General features: G+C 49.9%; 1 protein-coding gene across 1 annotated transcript in view; it reads right to left on the bottom strand.

Moving 5' to 3' along the window:
* The window catches only part of WWC1 (WW and C2 domain containing 1), a 188,593-nt gene that overhangs the window by 35,951 nt on the left and 132,987 nt on the right, over positions 1-19,655 (bottom strand). The window contains exons 10-15 of the mRNA XM_011997874.1: positions 13,635-13,724; positions 11,676-12,211; positions 7,610-7,718; positions 6,967-7,047; positions 5,542-5,628; positions 4,322-4,514 (exon numbers count right to left, since the gene is read on the bottom strand). Coding sequence (XP_011853264.1) covers positions 4,322-4,514; positions 5,542-5,628; positions 6,967-7,047; positions 7,610-7,718; positions 11,676-12,211; positions 13,635-13,724 — 1,096 coding nt within the window. The remainder of the gene's footprint in view (positions 1-4,321; positions 4,515-5,541; positions 5,629-6,966; positions 7,048-7,609; positions 7,719-11,675; positions 12,212-13,634; positions 13,725-19,655) is intronic.

The raw sequence follows: 19,655 nt of genomic DNA, 5'->3' as shown, positions 1-19,655 counted from the left end.
GTAGTCCCAGCTACTTGGGAGGCTGAGGCAGGAGAATGGCTTGGACCCAAGAAGTGGAGGTTGCAATGAGCCGAGATCATGCCATTGCCCTCCAGCCTGGATGACAGAGTGAGACTCTCTCTCAAAAATTAAAAAATAAAAGTAAAAAAATATAAAAAAAAAAGAAAGATGAGCGCCAAAGTCCACGTAGATTGGGTTACAGAGAGGAAGGGAACACCTCTTTCAAGTTTTTCTATAAAGAAAGCGAAAGAAACAATGTAGTAGTTGGAAGTGGAAATGGGGCGAAAAAGTTTTAGGTTGGGTGTGGTGGCTCACACCTGTAACCCCAGTCCTTTGGGAGGCTGAGGCGGGAGGACTCCCTGAGCCCAGGAGTTCAACCAGCCTGGGCAACATAGTGAGACTCCATCTCTACAAAAAATACAAAAATTAGCCAGGCATGGTGGCATGTGCCTGTAGTCCCAGCTACTGGGGAGGCTGAAATGGGAGTATCACTTGAGCCCAGAAGGTCAAGGCTGCTGTGAGCCGAGTTCACAGCACTGCACTCCAGCCTGGGCTAACAAAGCAAGATCCTCAGTCAAAAAAACATTTGTTTTGTTTTGAGCATGGGAGAAATAATAGCATGATGGTATACTGATAGGCTGGATCCAGTGGAAGAGGGAAAATTGAAGACAGAGGAAAGAGCGGAATGGCTGCTGGAGTAATGTCCTTGTGAGAAAATGGGGGCGCTGGCCTCAGACAGGAGTGCAGAAGGCCTATCCTCAGAAGCCAGGGAAATGGCAGAATTTACAAGAACAGCTAGATATGGTATGGGGGCCCTCTTCTGAGTCTGTTCTGTCTTCTCTCCTGAGAGAAGTATGAATTAGTCATTGTGATGAGTGGGTGAGTAAATCATCCAGGGAGATACAGTATGATTTCTGGGCAGCATTCAGGGCTCATGGGAAGTGAGTGATTACCATTTCCAAATGACACCATACAGCGTGGTTGTGTGCATTTTTTTTCCCAGTTGCTCAGTTGGAGAGGAGGGGGTGGAGAGCTCGCTTTGACAGGGCTGGGGTTTTGCCAAGTTAGTATGCCAAAGTGAGAGGGAGCAAGGGAACGGTTGTAATGGTGAACCATGGGACGTAAGTGGGGCCTGAGAAGCAGGCTAGCTCGAGAGAGCCTGGGCTGGTGGCACTGAACGCAGCAGTAGAGCAGTGGGCAACTAGGCCCCCTGCGATGCCATGCTAGGGCATTTGGTGGAACTGTTGCCTGTGATATTGGGAAGGTGGGCTGTGTAGTCCTCCAAACCTGTAATCTGGGTCTGGGGACATGAGAGACACTCATAGTAACCTCCTGAGAAGTGGCATGGTGTGATGGCTACACATAAGGAAGCTGGAGTCTCTGTTCAAATCCAGGCTTTGCCATCTTCTCCTTGGACGACCTGGCAGGTTACTTAGCCTTTCTGGGCCTTGATCCCTTATCTTCCTGGGGCCATCGCGAAGATTAAATGAGATACTGCACACGAAGTTCTTAGCCCACTGGTAGACACATAGACTCGGCTCAGTACAGATGCTGTTGCTGCCTGGCTGAAAACGGACTGGGGATTCCACACACCCTGCTGCCCGGAGTCTCTGCGTGGGAGCGGACAGGCCCTTTTTCCTCCCATCTCACTTCCTCTCCTCCTCCAGCCACCAAAATACGACAGCCTGACACTCCATGTCCCCACCGCATACGGGAAAGGAGGTTTCCCATTGGCCGCAGGCAGAGACAAGCCACAGTGAGATGAGCGCTTTGGCTGCTGCTATGGCAACCAGCAATGACCAGACTTCAATTAGGAAGGAGGAATAAAAGGCATCCAATTAGGAGAAGAAAATAGGATTTAGCCTCTTCTCGTTTAGGAATGCCCAGAGCCAAGGGAATGCTTCGCTGGAGGAGACCAGGCTTGCCAACCCCTTCAAGTCACCACCCCCACCTCTGAGCTCCAGGGAGCCCTGTGCTGGCAAAAAGACAACACAGAGGCACTGACGTGTGTGGACATCGGAGGTAGACCCGCTGGGGTTCAAATATGGCTTCTGCCACTTTCCTAACTGTGTGATCTAGGAAAAGTCTTTCGCCTCTTTGTGCCTCAGTTTCTCCACTGGAATACGCTACCTATTTTGCAAGGTTGGAGCTAGGATCAATAGAGATAATGGGCTGGGCACGGTGGCTCACACCTGTAATCCTAGCACTTTAGAAGGCGGAGGCAGGCGGATCACTTGAGGTCAGGAGTTTAAGATCAGCCTGGGCAACATGGCGAAACCCCGCCTCTACTAAAAATACAAAAATTAGCCAGGTATGGTGGTGTGTGCCTGTGGTCCCAGCTACTCGGGAGTCTAAGGCAGGAGGACTGCTTGAACCTGGGAGGCGAAGGTTTCAGTGAGCTGTGATCACGCCACTGCACTCCAGAGACTGAAAGCGAGATTCAGTCTAAAACTAAAAAAAAAAAAACAGAGATAATGCATGTAAAGAGCTTAGCTCAGTGCCTGCCATATAAACTGCATCCTACTGGCATTAATTATTGCATTATTGTCAGTAACAACATCATTGGCCTCACCTGGGAGCTTGTTAGAAATGCAGACTCTCAGGTTCTGCTCCAGACTTGCTGAATCAGAATCTGCATTTTAGCCAGAGCTCCAGGTAACTTGTGTGCATGGCACAGTTTGAAGCGCTGCTTTAGCGCCTTGTTTAGTGTTCAGAGAACCACCTCCAGGAAGGCAGTATGAGCCAGATTTTACAGATAAGGGAAATGAGACTGAGAATTGCAGATTGTGAGGAGACACAGCTGGAAGGGCAAGCCTGGTGACAGCCCCAGGCCACATCCTTGGATTGCCATGATAGAGAAGGGTTTTACAGAGCATGCAGATCAAGGCAAGGATGGAGAGCAAAGAGATTCCCTTCTCTGGGCAAACGCCTGTGAGTTACAGCAGGAGAAAGGGGTGAGCCCTCCGAGAAGGCAGTGAGAAGCTCCACATTCCAGCTTCCAGACATGGAGGCAGGAGAGGCTTGGAGAGGTGTACACATCTTGTTTCTCCCCTTTGCACACATCCCACATTTTCCTCCATCACTTCAACCCATCCATTTCCAACACGGCCCTCCTCACAGTTCATTTACATCTTAGCCATCAATGCTGGCGCCTTGTCTGTTTGGTTCCCCATTGAATCCCCAGCCGCAGACACAGGGGTGGGGACACAATAAGCTCCCAGTGCAGATCTGAGCATGAGTGGAGCAACCTTCTAGGTATAATGCCCACGCTTGGGCTCCTTCGTGCTCACAGTTATCAATGAAATACTCTAACACTAAATGGCATCAGAGTTAACAAAGCCCTTTACTTCTTTTAATTCACTTGTACATCGTAAGCCCGAGTTAGCTATTATATAAATCCCCCTTCTACAGATGGGAAAGCTGAGTATCTGTCTGCACTTGGGTCTGCCTGTCTCTTAGGACACAATGTACCTGGGCTACTTCATTCCTAGTCCTGACTCCTGCCAATGCAGTGAGAGATGGAAGCCAGAGGAGGTCAGTTTCAGGGAGGAGACTAGCAATGGCCCCATTCAGTGAGAACCCACTGTGGGTCAGACACTTGAACAGGTGCTTTACAGGTGCTATCTCAATCCTTATAAAGATTCTTCTAGTGGGCATGATGGAGGCATTATCATTTGCATTTTACGGATAAGAAAAATGAGGATCAGAGATGTTAAGTACCTTGCCCAAGGTCATCCAGCTATACAGCAAGTGGTAAAGGTGGGATGTGAAGGCCTATGTGTTTGTTTTCATTATTCTGTGCTTTTTTTTTTGGCACAGGGTTCTGCTGTTGCCCAGGCCAGAATACTGTGGCATGTCAGCTCACTGCATGCACCACCAAGCCTGGCTAATTTTATTTTTTGTAGAGATGGGGTCTTGCTGTGTTGCCCAGGCTGCTCTCGAACTCCTGCACTTGAGCGATCCTCTGGCCTTGACCTCTCAAAGGGTTGGGATTACAGACATAAGCCACCACACAGCCATAGTCTGTGCTTATCTAATCTCTCATGCTGTAGAGTAAAGCTGCGGCATGCGGCGTTTTCCAGGTTCTGGCAGTTTTAAAAGGCACTTTCAGGTCCATTATTCTTCCTCTCGCGAAAGAGTTCCTTCCCTCCTACCCTAAGTCTGAGAACAACATTCACCTGTGGAAGCCTTGCTGCCTAGACTCCAAGATGAGCCTGATTGATAGCACAACCCGCGTCTCCTTCAAGCCTTCCTGAAGCTCAGGGTGGACCAATCTCCATACACACAGAAGGCCAGCCAGCCAGCCAGACGCGGCCCTTACCAGGCACTCTTCCAGATGGCTCCTGTCGGTGGTACAGACATCGACTCTTAAGGTCTTCTGGTGAAGGGCTGGATAGGACATGGATACCCAGAACACCTCATTGAACACTAGAGTGTCTGAGGCGTCCAGGGGCCGGGTCCGGAACAGGCAGGTGGTGCTTTCAGAGCAAGGAAGGACAGCCACACGGATATTCCTAGAGGGAGACAGAACCGCAGGAAACCTTGGGTCAGCCCATGTCTGGGGCTTAAGTGTTGAACTAAACAGCTGCTGAAATCCCTAAGCAAACAACAGTGGATGAGAGTTTGTAGAAGTGAGGAATCTGGGGAATCAGGCCCCATACACTGGAAGAAACTTTGAAAAATCGAACAAAATTCCAGATGCATTTGTCCTGTGGTCCAGACCTTTCACTTCTAGGCATCATCCCACAGATACCCCTGCCTGAGTACCAGTGAGTTATGGAGAAGGCTATTCAGCCTGGCACCATCTGGGTGGGCAAAAGACTGAAAATGACCCAAGCATCCCATCTTGTCTTCCTTCTGTTTTGTCCGCCTTCCTGCCCTTCCTTCTTCCCATATTTGCCACCCTCACAGGCTGGCTGGGTGTAGACCACAGACACATAAGCTTCTGTTGCCACCCTCTGGGCCTTATGATCTGAGAAAACTTGTAGGCAGATGAGTGCAATAAAGGATAAACCCATCTACCATGGGAGGAGCCCGCATGCGGACAGAGCAGGTGTTTGCATCCTATCAGCATCAAGGTAACATGCAGTCACACCCCTCCAAGAGAAGCACACTGACTGGTGCTGACTCTTGGAAAGAGAAGACCCAGCTCTCTCTGTAAGAAACACTTGAGCTTAGGAGAAGATAAAACAGACTGTGACCATTTCTTTCCATGAGGCTCAAAGTCCAGGAGGGTAGAGCCCAGGAAGGATCTGCTCACCACCCCATTCCTAGAGCTGGCATTCAGCAGGTGCTCAGCATGCCATGGGGCAGGAATTCACACAGTCATCTAGAGTGCTTGTCTTTACAGTTGGTGTGCTTGCCATTGTGCCTGTATTCACATGCACAGCACTGACATTTAGCATCACAGCCATATGCATTACAAACCCACAGTGTCTTGACATGGCCCATAACTGGATCAGGACAGGACACAAAAGTGACCCCCAGGGGTGACTCCGGAGGGTGAGAGTATGATACACACCCGTCCAGCTACATACTCACACTTTCTGGTCTTGTTGCTGCAACAGAGCAGAAAGGTTACTCAGCTGGATGATTAATATTGCAAATTGCTTATTCTTCTCATCATACCTGAAATGAAAAGGGGCATATGAAGTACCTATTAATAACACGCTCATCTCTCTCATTCCTTCTCTCTGTTAAAAGTCACAGGACGTGGCTATTGGCTGCCCTGGGGACTATGGTGAGCTCAAGAGCACGGGCCCAGTGCTTTGCTACCATGCAGGGATGTAGCACTACAGCTGTCAATTGTTTGAAAAAAAATTTTTGTTTTTTGAAACAGGGTCTCACTCTGTCATCCAGGTTGAGTTCAGTGGTATGATCAGGGCTCATGGTAGCCTCAACCTCCCAGGCTCAGGTGATCCTCCCACCTCAGCCTCCTGAGTAGCTAGGACTACAGGTGTGCATCACCACATCCAGCTAATTTTTTGTATTTTTAGTAGAGATGGGGGTTTCATCATGTTGCCTGAGCTGGTCTTGAACTCCTGGAATCAAGTGATCCATCTGCCTTGGCCTCCCAAAGCGTTGGGATTACAGGTGTGATCCACCACGCCCAGTCAGTTGTCTGAATTTTTAAAAAGAACCCATAAATGTGGGTGAAATTTCATGATATGGTAATGTTGTCAACTAATTCCTATTAAAAAATACTGAAGGCCAGGTGTGGTGGCTCATGCCTGTAATCTCAGCACTTTGGGAGGCCAAGGTAGGCAGATTGTTTGAGGTCAGGAGTTTGAGACCAGCCTGGCCAACACGGTGAAACCCCATCTCTATTAAAAATACAAAAGATAGCCGGGCGTGGTGGCACACGCCTGTAATCCCAGCTACTTGGGAGGCTGAGGCAGGAGAATCGCTTGAACCCAGGAGGCAGAGGTTGCAGCAAGCTAAATCGCACCACTGCACTCCAGCCTGGGTGACAGGTGAGACCCTGTCTCCAAAAACAAAACAAAACAAAACAAAAAATTGAGATCATCCCCCAACAAGAGAAAAGAAAAAGAACAACCATGTGTGTATTGACCCAATCTGGGCTGCAGCCCCCAGTGATCAACTTCCATCCAGATCAATGAAACCTAGAGGGGATGGAAAGACAAAAGCCACAGCAACAACGAACAAACACACTGAGAGGCAGGAGGTCTCAGTCCCAGTCCTGGCTCTGCCACCAGCCAGCTCCGTGAGTTGGGCCAAGTCATAAGGTCTTTGAAAACCTCATTTCTCCTATCTGTAAAGCGGACGGCTGGGAGGTGAGGAATGAATCAGCGTCCCTTCAGTTAAGAAGCTGCAATGGCCAGCAGGTCCTGCCGGTGCTGCCCTCCACCCTGGGCGGCTGTGAAGGTAAATGCAGGGGAATGCTGCGGATGAAGAAGGGACCCCACACAGACGGTTCCTTCTATCCTCATCGTCCTTGTCACTTACTTCAGGGCAATCTGAACTCGGGCCGCACCCAATGCTTCTGATTCGTCACTGTCAAACGCAGCAGCTTCTGAAGCACCCAGTCTGAAAGGCAACAGGGGAGGGGGAGTTAGGCTTCCTTGCAGTGAACAAACTGTTTTGGGAGGCTGAGGTTACATCCCCAGGAAGGAAAGTTGGGGTTTGCTCAGCTTCCCCCCAGGTCCTTTTTTAAATTTTAATTAAAAAAACTTTTTAGAGATCGGGTCTCACTATTTTGCCCAGGCTGGTCTCGAACTCCTGGTGTCAAGTGATCCTCCCATTGAAGCCTCCCAAGTAGCTGGGATTACAGACTCATACCACTATGCCCAGCTTGGACTCCTCTCTTAAGGGACCTGGCCTTTCTCTAGCGCTTGCTCCTTAGCCATACACCTTTTTCATAGCTACCACAGAACTAGCACTCCCCTAAACCCGAAGTATCTCTAACCCTAGGAGAAGTTATGCTGTCTGTGCCTTGGGCTGCCAAGAGGAAGGTGGGGTCACGCCCTCTTGGGGCTCCTCCCACACACTGTGGGGGCCAAAACCTAAGCCACCCCACAGGCCTAGGCTCTGGACATTCAGAGTTCATGGCTTACGTGGCCACGGAGAGAGCCAGCACCCAGACACCCACCTCTGCACAGAAGCCTCGTACACACCACTGTCCCCAGCCACTGACTCGTCCGATACCGCGGCTGAGACACAGGCCACTTTCAGGCCACACCCCTGGGCCGTATTCACAGCTAGAGAAGGAAAATGGAAAGTCAGGTTCAGGAACCAGAAAACTGTCTTTGCAACTCCCAATTTTGTTTTGTTTTTGAGGCAGGGTCTCACTCATCCAGGCTGGAGTGCAGCGGCATGATCGTGGCTCACTGCAGCCTCGACCACTCTGGGTTCTGGTGATCCTCCCACCTCCGCCTCCCAAGTTCTGGAACTACAGGCATGTGCCACCATACCCAGATAATTTTTAAATTATTATTATTTTGTTGCAGAGATGGGGTTTTGCCATATTGCCCAGGTTAGTCTTGAACTCCTGGTCTCAAGAAATCCGCCTGCTTTGGCCTTCCAAAGTGCTGGGATTACAGGCGTGAGCCATCGTAATCCCAACACTTTGGGATTTTGGGAGCCTGAACTCCCAATTTTGATACACTCTCTATGGATGAAAGATGGTTCCACCAAATTCCAACCACCTCTAAATGCTAAAGCAAAAAAAAAATTTAAAAAAGTTTGCTTTGGGGTGATGGAAGGAGTCACATGTGATTTTGTGTTTTACCATCCCAGGCTCTGGAGTCAAACTGCCTGGATTCAAATCCAGTTCCACCACTTACTACTTCATGACCTTGAGACACTGACTTAATCCCGTTAAGCCCCAGATGCCTCATTTGGAAAACTTGGATAATAATACCTACTTATTATTATCCAAGTTGAGAGGACTCAGCGAGACATTATAGGGGAAATCCTTAATGTAGAGATTGGTGCAGGCAGGCAAAGTGCTCTACACAACTCATTACAGCTATCCTTATTGCCACTACTGTTCCTATCACTGTGGATATCTATACTTTCAATGGCAAAAACCGCAATTACTTTGCACCAACCTAATAGATCCATCCCTACCCACCTGGGGCAAAATAACAGCCCCTGGACCCTCAGGACAGAGAAGGGAGAGATTAAGCACCCGTTCTTCCACTGCCTATCCCTTTCCACTCCTAATTCAGCTCCTCCTCTTCCCTACCCTTAACAGGGGCCCTTGAAAGTCTCTGATCTGAGGCTCATAACTAAGCACTCAACACATGCTGCACATTCCTTCCTTGCCCAAGTAATGAACACCCACGATATGCCAGGCCCATTGCCATGTTCGGAACTACAAAGATGAATAAGACAATTCCTGCCCTTCTTGCAGGGGGGAAGGCCAGATCCAGATCTTACAATCTCACAGCTAACACCTCTGAGCACCTGCGGACAGACTGGAGAAGGGCAACGGCTCACAGCATTGAGGGGCACAGAGTCCGGGGCATGGCAGGCTGGCGATGGCGATGGGTGACAAGGCGGGTCTGGGAGACGGCAAGTGCTGGCGATGGGGAAGCCAAGCCTGTGTCCCGTGCCTGCTGAGCCCGTGGAGACCTCCTGCTTTCAGACCCACACATCTCCACCCTCCACTAAACCACTTAAGGAGATTAATTTGTCTGCTGACTGAACAGCAGCACTAATCACATAACCTGCTTAGCGTCTGAGCTCTGCCTGGCATTGCTAGCCGTAGGGAAGGCTTCTGGAGATGGCACGAAGGAAATGCCATCCCGAGACCTGTGTGTGCCCAGCCTAATGTGCTGTCTTAGGCCCACAAGCCCCAAGGACACTGTTGGGGAGGGGAGAGGAGGGGGTCACTTCACAGGACATAGCTGGGGTCTGAGTGTCCTGACTTGGCTTAATATTGCCATCAGAGGTACGCCCCTTGAGCCTCGTTAGAGATTCCACCGGTGCCCCCTCCTCTCCAGGGAACAATTTTCTGAAGCTTGCCGCCTGCTATAGTAGGGCGCTTGCTTTTATTTTGAGAGCACTCAGCAAGACTCCCTTCCTGATGAGGGAAATCCAGGGATCTCCCGGCTCCTCTTCTAAGGAAACACTGGCACTCAAAGCCTTTGTTAACAAGGAAACCTCATTTCCCTACCATGCTCCCCCTGGCCCCTGCACACAAATGGACAATTCTGGGCACAGCAGCAGCACTCCTGCCCGTGCCTGGAGCCACGGGGCTAATATGGGTCTGGCTGCTTCTAGCTGGCCTCACCTGGAGCCAGGAGCACAAGCTTTTTGTAGACAGAACTTGGCACATGGATAACGGTGTGCATTCTGAGCAGGTGGTCCTTGTGCCAGTTCCGGTCTTGCCATTTCACTCTGTGGGACTAACCTCAGACAAGTCTTTTAACCTCACTGTGCCTCGCTGTTTTCATCTTTAAGATGGAGATAAAAGGGACAGGGCTTGGTGGTTCACGCCTGTACTCCCAGCACTTTGGGAGGCCAAGACGGGTGGATCAACTGAGGTCAGGAGTTCAAGACCAGCCTGGTCAACATGGTGAAAGACCGTTTTTACTAAAAATACAAAAAATTAGCCAGGCATGGTGGCGTGCACCTGTAATCCCAGCTACTTGGGAGGCCGAGGCAGGAGAATCGCGTGAACCCAGGAGGTGGAGGTTGCAGTGAGCCAGGATGGCGCCACTGCACTCCAGCCTAGGTTACAGAGTGAGACTCCGTCTCAAAAAAAAAAAAAAAAAAAAAAAGATTAAAAATAGCAAACACTTCCCAGAGGTGTTGTGAGGCTTAAATGAGTAAATATGCACAGAAGTACCTGAATCCTAAACATCTGTACTCTATATAGCAGAGCCATGATTATTGTGAGCTATTACTACTGTGGCCAGGAAAGCCAAGGAGGCCCAGGTGAGTTTACCCAGCACCCTACTCAGTCCTGACCTTCACACCCAGAGCCAGATGGGGTTGGTGGGGCCCCAAGCACCAGGAGTTGGCATGAATGTGCACACTGAACTGCCTCCCAGCCTAAGGCATGACAATAAAGGGGTTGGGTTCTGGGGCCAGAAAGACTCAGGTTCCTATCCCTGCTTCCTCGCTTGTTGGCTGGGTGACCTAAGGCAAGTGACATCACCTCTCTGAATCTCCAATTCCTCATCAGTGAAATGGACAGAATAGAAATAACCTATTTCACCATATATTAAGCACATTGCCCAACTCATAATACATCCCCAATAAAAGTTAACTATTATTATTTATTATGTGGTTGTTGCTAAAGATAAAAAGGTTTTCCCCTAATAAATCTTAGCTGTCAATGTCAGCATCATCTTCCGTTTTGAAGATTCCAACTTAAATCCCGACCAATATCCACCAAAGCGTTCTTTCTGACCCCATGCAGAATGGGAGTCAGCTCGTATCATACTAGCTTCAAACAGACACATGGGTCCCCAGTGCAATTAGGATAAAATCCAAACTCCTTAGCATAGCCCACCAGGCCTTTCAGGATCTGGACTCTGCCTAGTTCTCCAGCCTCGCTGGTAACCCCTACCTCTGACTCACGGCTTCCTGGCTCCCCTTCTATTCCCTTGCTCTGACCTCAGAGATTTTGCTCTTGCTTTTCCCAAGGCTGGCTCCATCTCACCATTCAAGACACCCTCAAATGTCATCTTCTTTCACAACCCAACCTGCCCCGGCAGTCCCACCTCCAACCTGAAAGCCTGGATCACATTCCCCGTTTTATTTCCTTTGTAGTGCTTGTTTGGTTACAGGTTCATTCCCTGTGCCTCCATCTGAACATAAGCTTCATGAGAACAGGGACCCTGTGTGTCTTCAGCACAGAATCCTTAGTGACCAACCCAGTGCCTGACACACAGCGTATCTGTTGAATGAATGGACAGATGAATCCATGTGTATCCGTTAGCACAGGATGACCTGACACTTAGTTTTATAAGGTGCTAAATGTCTGTTGGAAGACAGAATCTACTACCAAAAACCCTTCGCACAGGACCCCAAAAATACTGAGCTAATAAATACCCCACTGAATAAATATACTTGTCAAAGAAAGACCCAGCACACAGAAAGCAGTCAGTAAATACAGACTAGAATGATCACTGGGGGTTCTGAGCACAGAGTATCTCTTTCCCTCTTCCCGGTTCCCACCCTCTGGGCATGGTGCTCTCTACCTTGGCCCAGCTGCTTGCCCTCCGTTCCTGGTTCCTCCAGCCGGTATCTTTCCTGGGTGCTGTTACCAAGGTTCAGTTCACAAAGAGTGGCACTCAGCTCCGGGTCTTCAAACTCCAGGGAGTTGAGGAAGGCATCACCAGCCAGGAGCGGGTCAGCCATGAGAGGGGAACAGGGTGGGGAGGGGGAGGAGAGAGAGGAACGTGGGGACAGGGAGGTCATGGACTTTGGGGTGCCAGACAGGGAACGCAGAGCCTGCAGGCGGCCACCTCCCTCTGCCTTCTGGGTCTTGGCCACCTCGTCCTCATGGATGGTGGTGATGCAGCCCGAAGGCCGGAAGCCGGTGGCCCCCTCCAGGAGCAGAAACTCCACCTTGCTCTGCAGCTCTGAGTCCAGCTGCTCAAAGGGGTCATAGTAGAGGTCAGTGAAGCTGGCTGAAGTGGAGGAGTCCAGGCTGGATGCAACCAGGGAGCCCCGGCTGGACGTGAGGGATCCGGGGCTGCTGCCTGAGGACAGGGACTGCATGCTGCTTGAGAGACTGGGACACCGGGAGGGGAAGGACAGTGAGATGCACACAGTGAAGTGGGCCCCCTGAGCCCCTCTGCTGGGCTCTGGAAAGCACCATGATCTCACTAGACTTGCTTGGCAATCTCTAGGGTAGACCCTTCACCCCCATTTCATGGAAAACTGATACTCCAAGAAGGCCATATAATCAAGACATGGCAGAGCTGGGCTTTGGACTCAAGTTAGCTGCCTTAAAAGTTCACTTTTTCCTCTAGATCTGTTTCCCAAAGCTCCAATGGGCTACATTTGTATATTTTTTCATAGTTGAATCCACTATGAAATAAAAATTTCTTAATGTCTTTCTTGAAATCAACTCACTGTTTTTTTTTTTTTTTTGCAGACGGAGTCTTGCTCTGTCGCCCAAGCTGGAGTACAGTGGCACGATCTTGGCTCACTGCAACCTCTGCCTCCTGGGTTTAAGCAATTCTCCTGCCTCAGCCTCCTGAGTATCTGGGACTATAGGCGCCCACCACCATACCCGGCTAATTTTTTGTATTTTAGTAGAGACAGGGTTTCACCATGTTGCCCAGGTTAGTCTCAAACTCCTGAGCTCAGGCAATCCACCCGCCTCGGCCTCCCAAAGTGGTAGGATTACAGGCGTGAGCCACTGCGCCCACCCCAACTCACTGTTTTAATACTTTAAAACATCTATCTTAAAGAAAACTTTACATCCTAAGTGTAATTTGAAAAGCAGTATCACTTACTACAAAGAGAAGGCCACCATTAGAAAAAAATCTAATGAAACAAAATGTTGTTATTAGATGCCAGTGATGCACTGTTGTTTATGGACGCCCAGGCCTGAGGCTACTTTCTCTGCGTTGTACAGGCAGGTGGCAGTGTGAGTTTCCTAAGTCTTTTTTTTTCTTTTTGGAGACAAGGTCTGGCTCTGTCACCCAGGCTGGAGTGCAGTGGCATGATCTCGGCTCACGGTAAGCCTCCTCCCAGGCTCAAGTCATCCTCCCACCTCAGCCTCCCGAGTAGCTGGGACCACAGGCATGCACCGCCACACCTGGTTAATTTCGCAGTTTTAGCAGAAATGGGGTTTCGCCATGTTGCCCAGGCTGGTTTCAAACTTCTGAGCTCAAGCGATCCACCCACCCTGGCCTCGCAAAGTGCTGGGATCACAGGTGTGAGCCATGACACCCAGCCAAGTCTCCTAAGACTTCCTAGTACCTGCCTGGGGCCTTCTTTGTGCTGTCAGTCTGGAGAGGTCAAGACCCCTATTCCTAGCCACACCAGGCCACGCCCGAGTCTGCTGACAATCCACTTGCTGTGCTTCTAAACGTCCACACTCAAGCCACGGAGGACAAGTGAAGGGTAGAGCCTGGGCTGGGACACTGGGGACACCCATGTCTGGCCATGCCCAGGGGAGCAGTGGCCTCACCGCCCACACTCACCTTTTCAGCTGAGAGTGCAGAGTTGCCACCTGCCGAGTGGCTTCCTCCAGTTCTCTCACCAGCTGGTTCCTCTTACTGTTTAACTTTAACCTGGAGGGAGAGAAAGCATGAGAGGGATGCCCTGAAAGGAAGCACAGGCATGCACTCTTACCCATGTATACCCAGACCCACAGGCACAAGAACTTTCCGCAAGCATTTGACCATGGCAACCAGGGAGCTAGAGCATCCACATACACTATAATCCTATGATAAGTACAGTATCACTCACCCACTATATATATATATATATCAGGCGATCTGCTAGGAACCTTAGGACACGCCTTAATTCAGTCACACAATAATGCTGCATAGTAAGAATGACTTCTACCACTTTACATAAGAGGAAATTGAGGCCCTTAGAGTTGTATAATTTACCTAAAGCTGTGGAATTAGTGGCAGAATTAGGATTTCACCCAACCATATCCTCCTCCTCTTCCTTCCTCCCTCTTTCATCTCATATTTACTGAGTGCCCATTTTGTACTGGACCCTTCCCATGGCACTGGGGATAAAGTAGTAAGTGAGCACAGTAGGACTTGTTTCTGTTCTTATGGGGCTTACACTCTACTGGGGAGAACCGATATTAAACAAATACTCAAATACCTATTTAACACAGTGTATGACAAGGTCCATCAAGAAAAAGTACACAATGGTAGAAAAGAACACAAAAGGAGAGGCCCAATTTGAACTGGCAGGTGAGCCTCTTCCAGCCAAGTGACTCTGTGGCTGAGACTGGCAGTGTGTACCCTGCCCTGTCCCTGGACCATTTTCCCAGCCTTCCCTGCAGCCGGGTGGGCAGGGCATATGACCAAGTTCTGACCAATGGGATATGAGCACAGGTAGTTAAGAACAGTGGGTGTGTCTTCTTCACTGTCTCTTGCATGGACTCTCGTGGACTCAAAGTGGGAGGTGTTACAGATGGAAAGAGCATGGGTTCCTGAATGACCACATGGAAGGCTGCCTGTTAACCGGACATACCCAATTAGACATTATACGGACAAGAAATAAGCCTGTTGTGTGAAGCCACAGACACTTTGGGGGCTGCTTCTTGCAGCAGTTAGATTCCTGACTAGTAGAGAAATTTAAGGATGGATAATGGACAGCAGTTGGCTAGGAAAAGTGCAGGAGGAAAGAACATTCCAAGCGGGGGCTTTAGCAGAGACCCGTCATCTTAAGGTCACCATGACTGTGGGGAGGACAATGGGCAGGAGGCTGAAGACTGAATGCAGGAAGGGTGGCTGTGAGGTGTAACCGAGATGGTGGAGGCTTGAGCAATGCAGAGACAGAGACAGTGCCTGGGCTGCAGGAGCGGGTGAGGCTGAGGGAGTAAATGGGGAAGACTCTGTGGTTACTGCTATGGGCACCCAAGTGGACCTGCAGATGGCATCTGCTAAGAGGAGAAGGCTGAGGCAGGGGAACCCGGGGGACGAGAAGAGCTCTATTATGGATATGTGGGTATGAATGCTGAATAGGTGGGCTGCTGTGAAGGTCGGGGGGGCGGTCCCTATCAGATGGATCACCACCTGAATGAGATTACCATCTGCTCTGGTTTGATTTTTGTTCCCCTGAAATCCTACTTTGAAGTCCTAAGCCCCAGTACCTCCGAATGTGATAGTATTTGGAGATAGGGCTTTTAAGGAGTAATTAAGGTAAAATGAGGTCAGTAGGGCAAACTCTAATCCAGTATGACTGGTGTCCTTCTAAGAGGAGATTAGGGCACAGGCACGGGGGAAGACCATGTGAAACGGAGGGAGGAGGAGGCCATCTACACACCAAGGGAAGAGACCTCAGAAGAAAGCAACCCCGCTGACATCTGATCTTGGACTTTTACCTTCCAGACTGTGAGAAAATAAATGTTTAAGTCACCCAGTCAGTCTGTGGTACGTTGTTATGGCAGCCTTAGCAGACTCATGCACCATCTTAGGGCACAATACAGAATCGAAAACAAGGGAAGGTCTAGGACCAAGCTCTGAGTACACACAACATTCCGAGGTTGGGTAGACTGGCAACAGTCAGCAAAGGAGCTGGAGAGAATGGGACCAGAGAGTCGGGAGAAGTTGGTGGATGTGATGGAATGTCACAGAACCGGAAGCAAAGATTTTCACCCAGGCATGCCTGGCACCAAAGCCCAATTCAGTAAACCATCTCCCTGGAGGCAAATCCTTCTGTTTGGAAGAGACCTCTGGCTTTAGGACCATATTTCAGCCCCTACCTCTCCTGAAATCCCCCATGGAGGGCAGCTTGGGCGGACTCCAGGTGTGTCTCTGCCCCTGGAATGGCTCTCCAACCCCTGGAGTGCGCCCACTACAAAATAAAGGACCCTATCAAATAAGCCCGTGCCCTCGCAAACTCATGACCTGGGCTGCTCTCGTGTGTCTACTAGCCTAGTCTTTCTCAGCTTGCGGCCCACAGACTATCTGCATCAGACAGTGGGGAGTGCTTATTGAAATGCACATTCCTGGGCCCTACTCTGACCTGCTGAATCAAGAAGCCCAGGGGTAGGGCCCAGAAATCTCTCTTTTCGTTAAGCCTCCCAGGTGATCTTTAGGCACACCAAGGTTTGCAAGCTGCCGCACTGCAGGGGGACGGCAGAGAGGCAGAGGCTGTGTCTTGCTCACTCAGCACCTAGCACCTAGTATAGTGCCCACCACGTAGACAGGCTCAATATTTGCTGAACGGATGACTTTTTCTCCAGATGAAGCAGGCAGAGTTTATGAGCTCTGCTGAAACACCTGTATGTTATCATACATTCCATGGACAGGTGTGTACCACTGTTGGCCTCCATCCCCTCATGTCAACCTGCTGAAGAGGGGATGACTGACTAGCTGGTCCCTGGACTGGGAAGTGAACCTAGAAAGGGCTCATTTCTATGGAAAAGCCCAGTCATGCCATCCCTCTACCCACACACTCAAGCCCCCAGCACACGCCCTGCAGTAAAGACCAGAGCTTGCTCTAGACACAATGGAAAAGTCTTGAGGGGTGGGTCGGGCTTGTTACTGGGCAACTGAATCTGTGAAATTACAGAAAAGACAACAGGAGCAGCAGGCAGAGTGGCCTTGGCACGGTTCTTGGTCAGCTCAATCCCTGGCACTGTTCTTCTAGAGTCCTGCCTGAGGCTGGGGTGGGGGTGCACAGTGGGGTGACAGACAGAACCCGTAATGAACAAAATCCTTGACTTTCAACAGAATGAACAAGGCTGTGGAATCTCTTGACCCAGTATAAAAGGAAAGCTCAGGAACAGTTGAGGTCCAGGATCAAGGAGCAGCCGAGGCTCACCATTTTTACCTTGGTTTTCCTCTTCTCTGTGGGAGAAAAGCCATAGAGGTGTGGGCTGGGAGCAAATGTGGGTCCCCAATGAAGCCTCAACAGGATGATGAGGGGTCTGGGAGTTGGGCTGCCATGACATCCTGGCATTAGGGGCTAGCTACTGCTAGCAATGCACAGGTGCCGAGGCCACCTCCCAGTGGCGTTGCGTTTTGCAGGATAGATGGCACACGTGTGTGATGCCTGGCACACGCTGGGAGGCCAAGAACGCATCAAGCATGGAGGCAGGCAGAGGATCCAGAAGGTGGGGCTGGAGTCCCCACAAGCTGTAGCTCAGCACCTTGGGTGGTGGTTAAAAATGTAACAACTTGGGCTGCATCTCAGGCCAGAAGAATCAGTCCCTGGGGTGGGGCCAGGGAGCCCGTGCACTAATGAGCATCCTGCATGACTGCACACCAGCTCTGGGGAGCAGCGGAGAAGGCCCTCGGGAAGGAGGGGGAGCAGAGGGTAGGATGAGGTTTGTTCGGATGCCTGTGAGTCTGACTGATTTGTGAGCGGGGCTTGGCAGGTGCTGCAGTCAGCCTCTCCTGGATGTGTCTATTCCTGTCCTCAAAGGCACCTTGAATGCGAGGCTGTCGTGTGAAGATGAGGAGCATAATAATCTCATTTTGAGAGAGACAGAGAGAATAGAGAAAGAGGAGCAAGGGGAGAAAGAGAGAAACAGAGACACTAAAAATAAAGATACACACACATGAGAAACAAAGAGAGAAGGGAAACAGAATACCAGAGTCAGAAGGATGAGCACAGACAGACAGACATGGAGCTGGAAGGAAACAGCTGCAGACACAAAGACAGCTGGGGCGGCTTTCCCGTCTCCCCACTGTGGGAGACCCACAGCCATGAGCATGGTACCCCATTCCTATGGGCTTCCTCCTTAGACTCCTCTTAGGGCACACGTGGCTGCCTGCCTGCATGCGCTCCAGCTTCCCTATTACTGCATTTGCCCCAAGTACTCTCCTACCAGGCCCTCCGAGCTGCCCGCTCAGCAGCTGCAGAGGAGTGGAGGTTCTGGCCTCCCTGTACTAGCTATGTGAACTCACTGCTCCGGAGGAGCCAGCAGACCTTTGAAAGAGGTGGTTGAAGGCAATAACAGAAGGCCTTCTGAGTGGCAAGCACCCTAAAGTGAGCACAGCCTCTGGGGCTAGCAAATCTGTGGTCTTCTAATCCCAGCTCTGGCACTTAGGGATCTCGGGTGAGCCTCATCTTTCCTCATTTGTAAAACGGGGATTAACCTCAGGGTTCCTGAGAGATTTAAATGAGATTTTATAGGCTACCGCTTGGCACAGGATGGGAGCTTCTACATGTGGTATATCTTAGGGGTTCCTAAGAGCCTCCAATTCGAGTTTCAAGAAACCAACAATTTTACAGAAGGGAAGAGCCTGGTCTAACTGTCTGCCTTCAGACCATATATGTATTTAATGTAATTACAGTAAATCCTCAACATTGTAGATAGGTTCTTGCTAACTGCAACTTTAAGCAAAATGATGCACATCAAGTTCTCAAATAATGTCATTTTTTAATAAAGCTGATGGAGCTGGCTGCAGTGGGTCACGCCTGTAATCTCAGCACTTTGGGAGGCTGAGGCAGGTGGATCACCTGAGGTCAGGAGTTTGAGATCAGCCTGTCCAACATGGTGAAACCCCATTTCTACTAAAATACAAAAATTAGCTGGGTGTGGTGGCGCGCATTTGTAATCCCAGCTACTCGGGAGGCTGAGGCAAGGAGAATTGCTTGAAGTCAGAAGGCGGAAGTTGCAGTAAGCCGAGATCATGCCACTGCACTCCAGCCTAGGTGACAGGGCAAGACTCCGTCTCGAAAAAAATAGAAATAAAACATAAAGTTGATGGAAAAAAATTGGTTTCATTGTATGTAGTTTTGCTTAAAGTCACAGTTTTCCAAGAACCTACTAACAAATGTTAAGTGAGGACTTAATGTATCCTGTTTTTTCCCTGTTAGGCAAGTGAAACCCAAATTGGTCAATGACTTGCTCAAGATCAGCAAGTGAGAAGCGTGTTCCTTTTGACCCAACAAGGAGTGAAGCTGTCATGAGTCTGTTCTCTTCAGCTGCTGGCTGTGGGGACTATGAATAGCTAAGGGCTTCCCAGTGGCAGTTATAGGGTTTGGGAGCAAGTGAGCGACCCAGGGAATGGGTATAAAGACTCGGATATATACACAGAGGTCTAGTAAGGATCTGCCTAGGCCAGCTAACCATTTATTCTTTCAACGAACACTAAAGGCATGTGAGCATACAGACACAGGCCTTATCCCCAAAGCACAAAATCCCAGAGAAAGCATAATGGAGTCGTGGTGCTAAAGAAGACTTCTAGCAAGGTGCTTCCAAGGACTGCAGAACACCAATTATTCAAGCTCTGTCCTTCTCCTTCTCCCACCAACGGGTGGTGGGTCAGGGCTAATCAGCTGCTGCTGCCAGTGAAGAACGGAAGAGAGGAAATGGATACACTTTGGACATTACTGCTAGCAGTTCTGACTAAGCAACTAGTGGGGAGAGATTCCCGCCATCAACGAGTCAAGAGAGTCTCTGAAGCCATGGGAAGCTAGGCGAGAACTTGGTGAACCTGATCCACCTGGCACCATGCCATGTGCAAGTGGCGCTCACTCAATTGCTAGGATGGTACTGCAGGCTGGGCGCCTTAGAGCTC

The sequence above is a fragment of the Mandrillus leucophaeus genome, unplaced genomic scaffold (assembly GCF_000951045.1).
Source record: "Mandrillus leucophaeus isolate KB7577 unplaced genomic scaffold, Mleu.le_1.0 Scaffold115, whole genome shotgun sequence".
Classification (NCBI taxonomy): Eukaryota; Metazoa; Chordata; class Mammalia; order Primates; family Cercopithecidae; genus Mandrillus; species Mandrillus leucophaeus.
The sequence above is the reverse complement of the archived record's forward strand: the minus strand, read 5'-3'. Positions and strand labels throughout refer to the sequence as shown.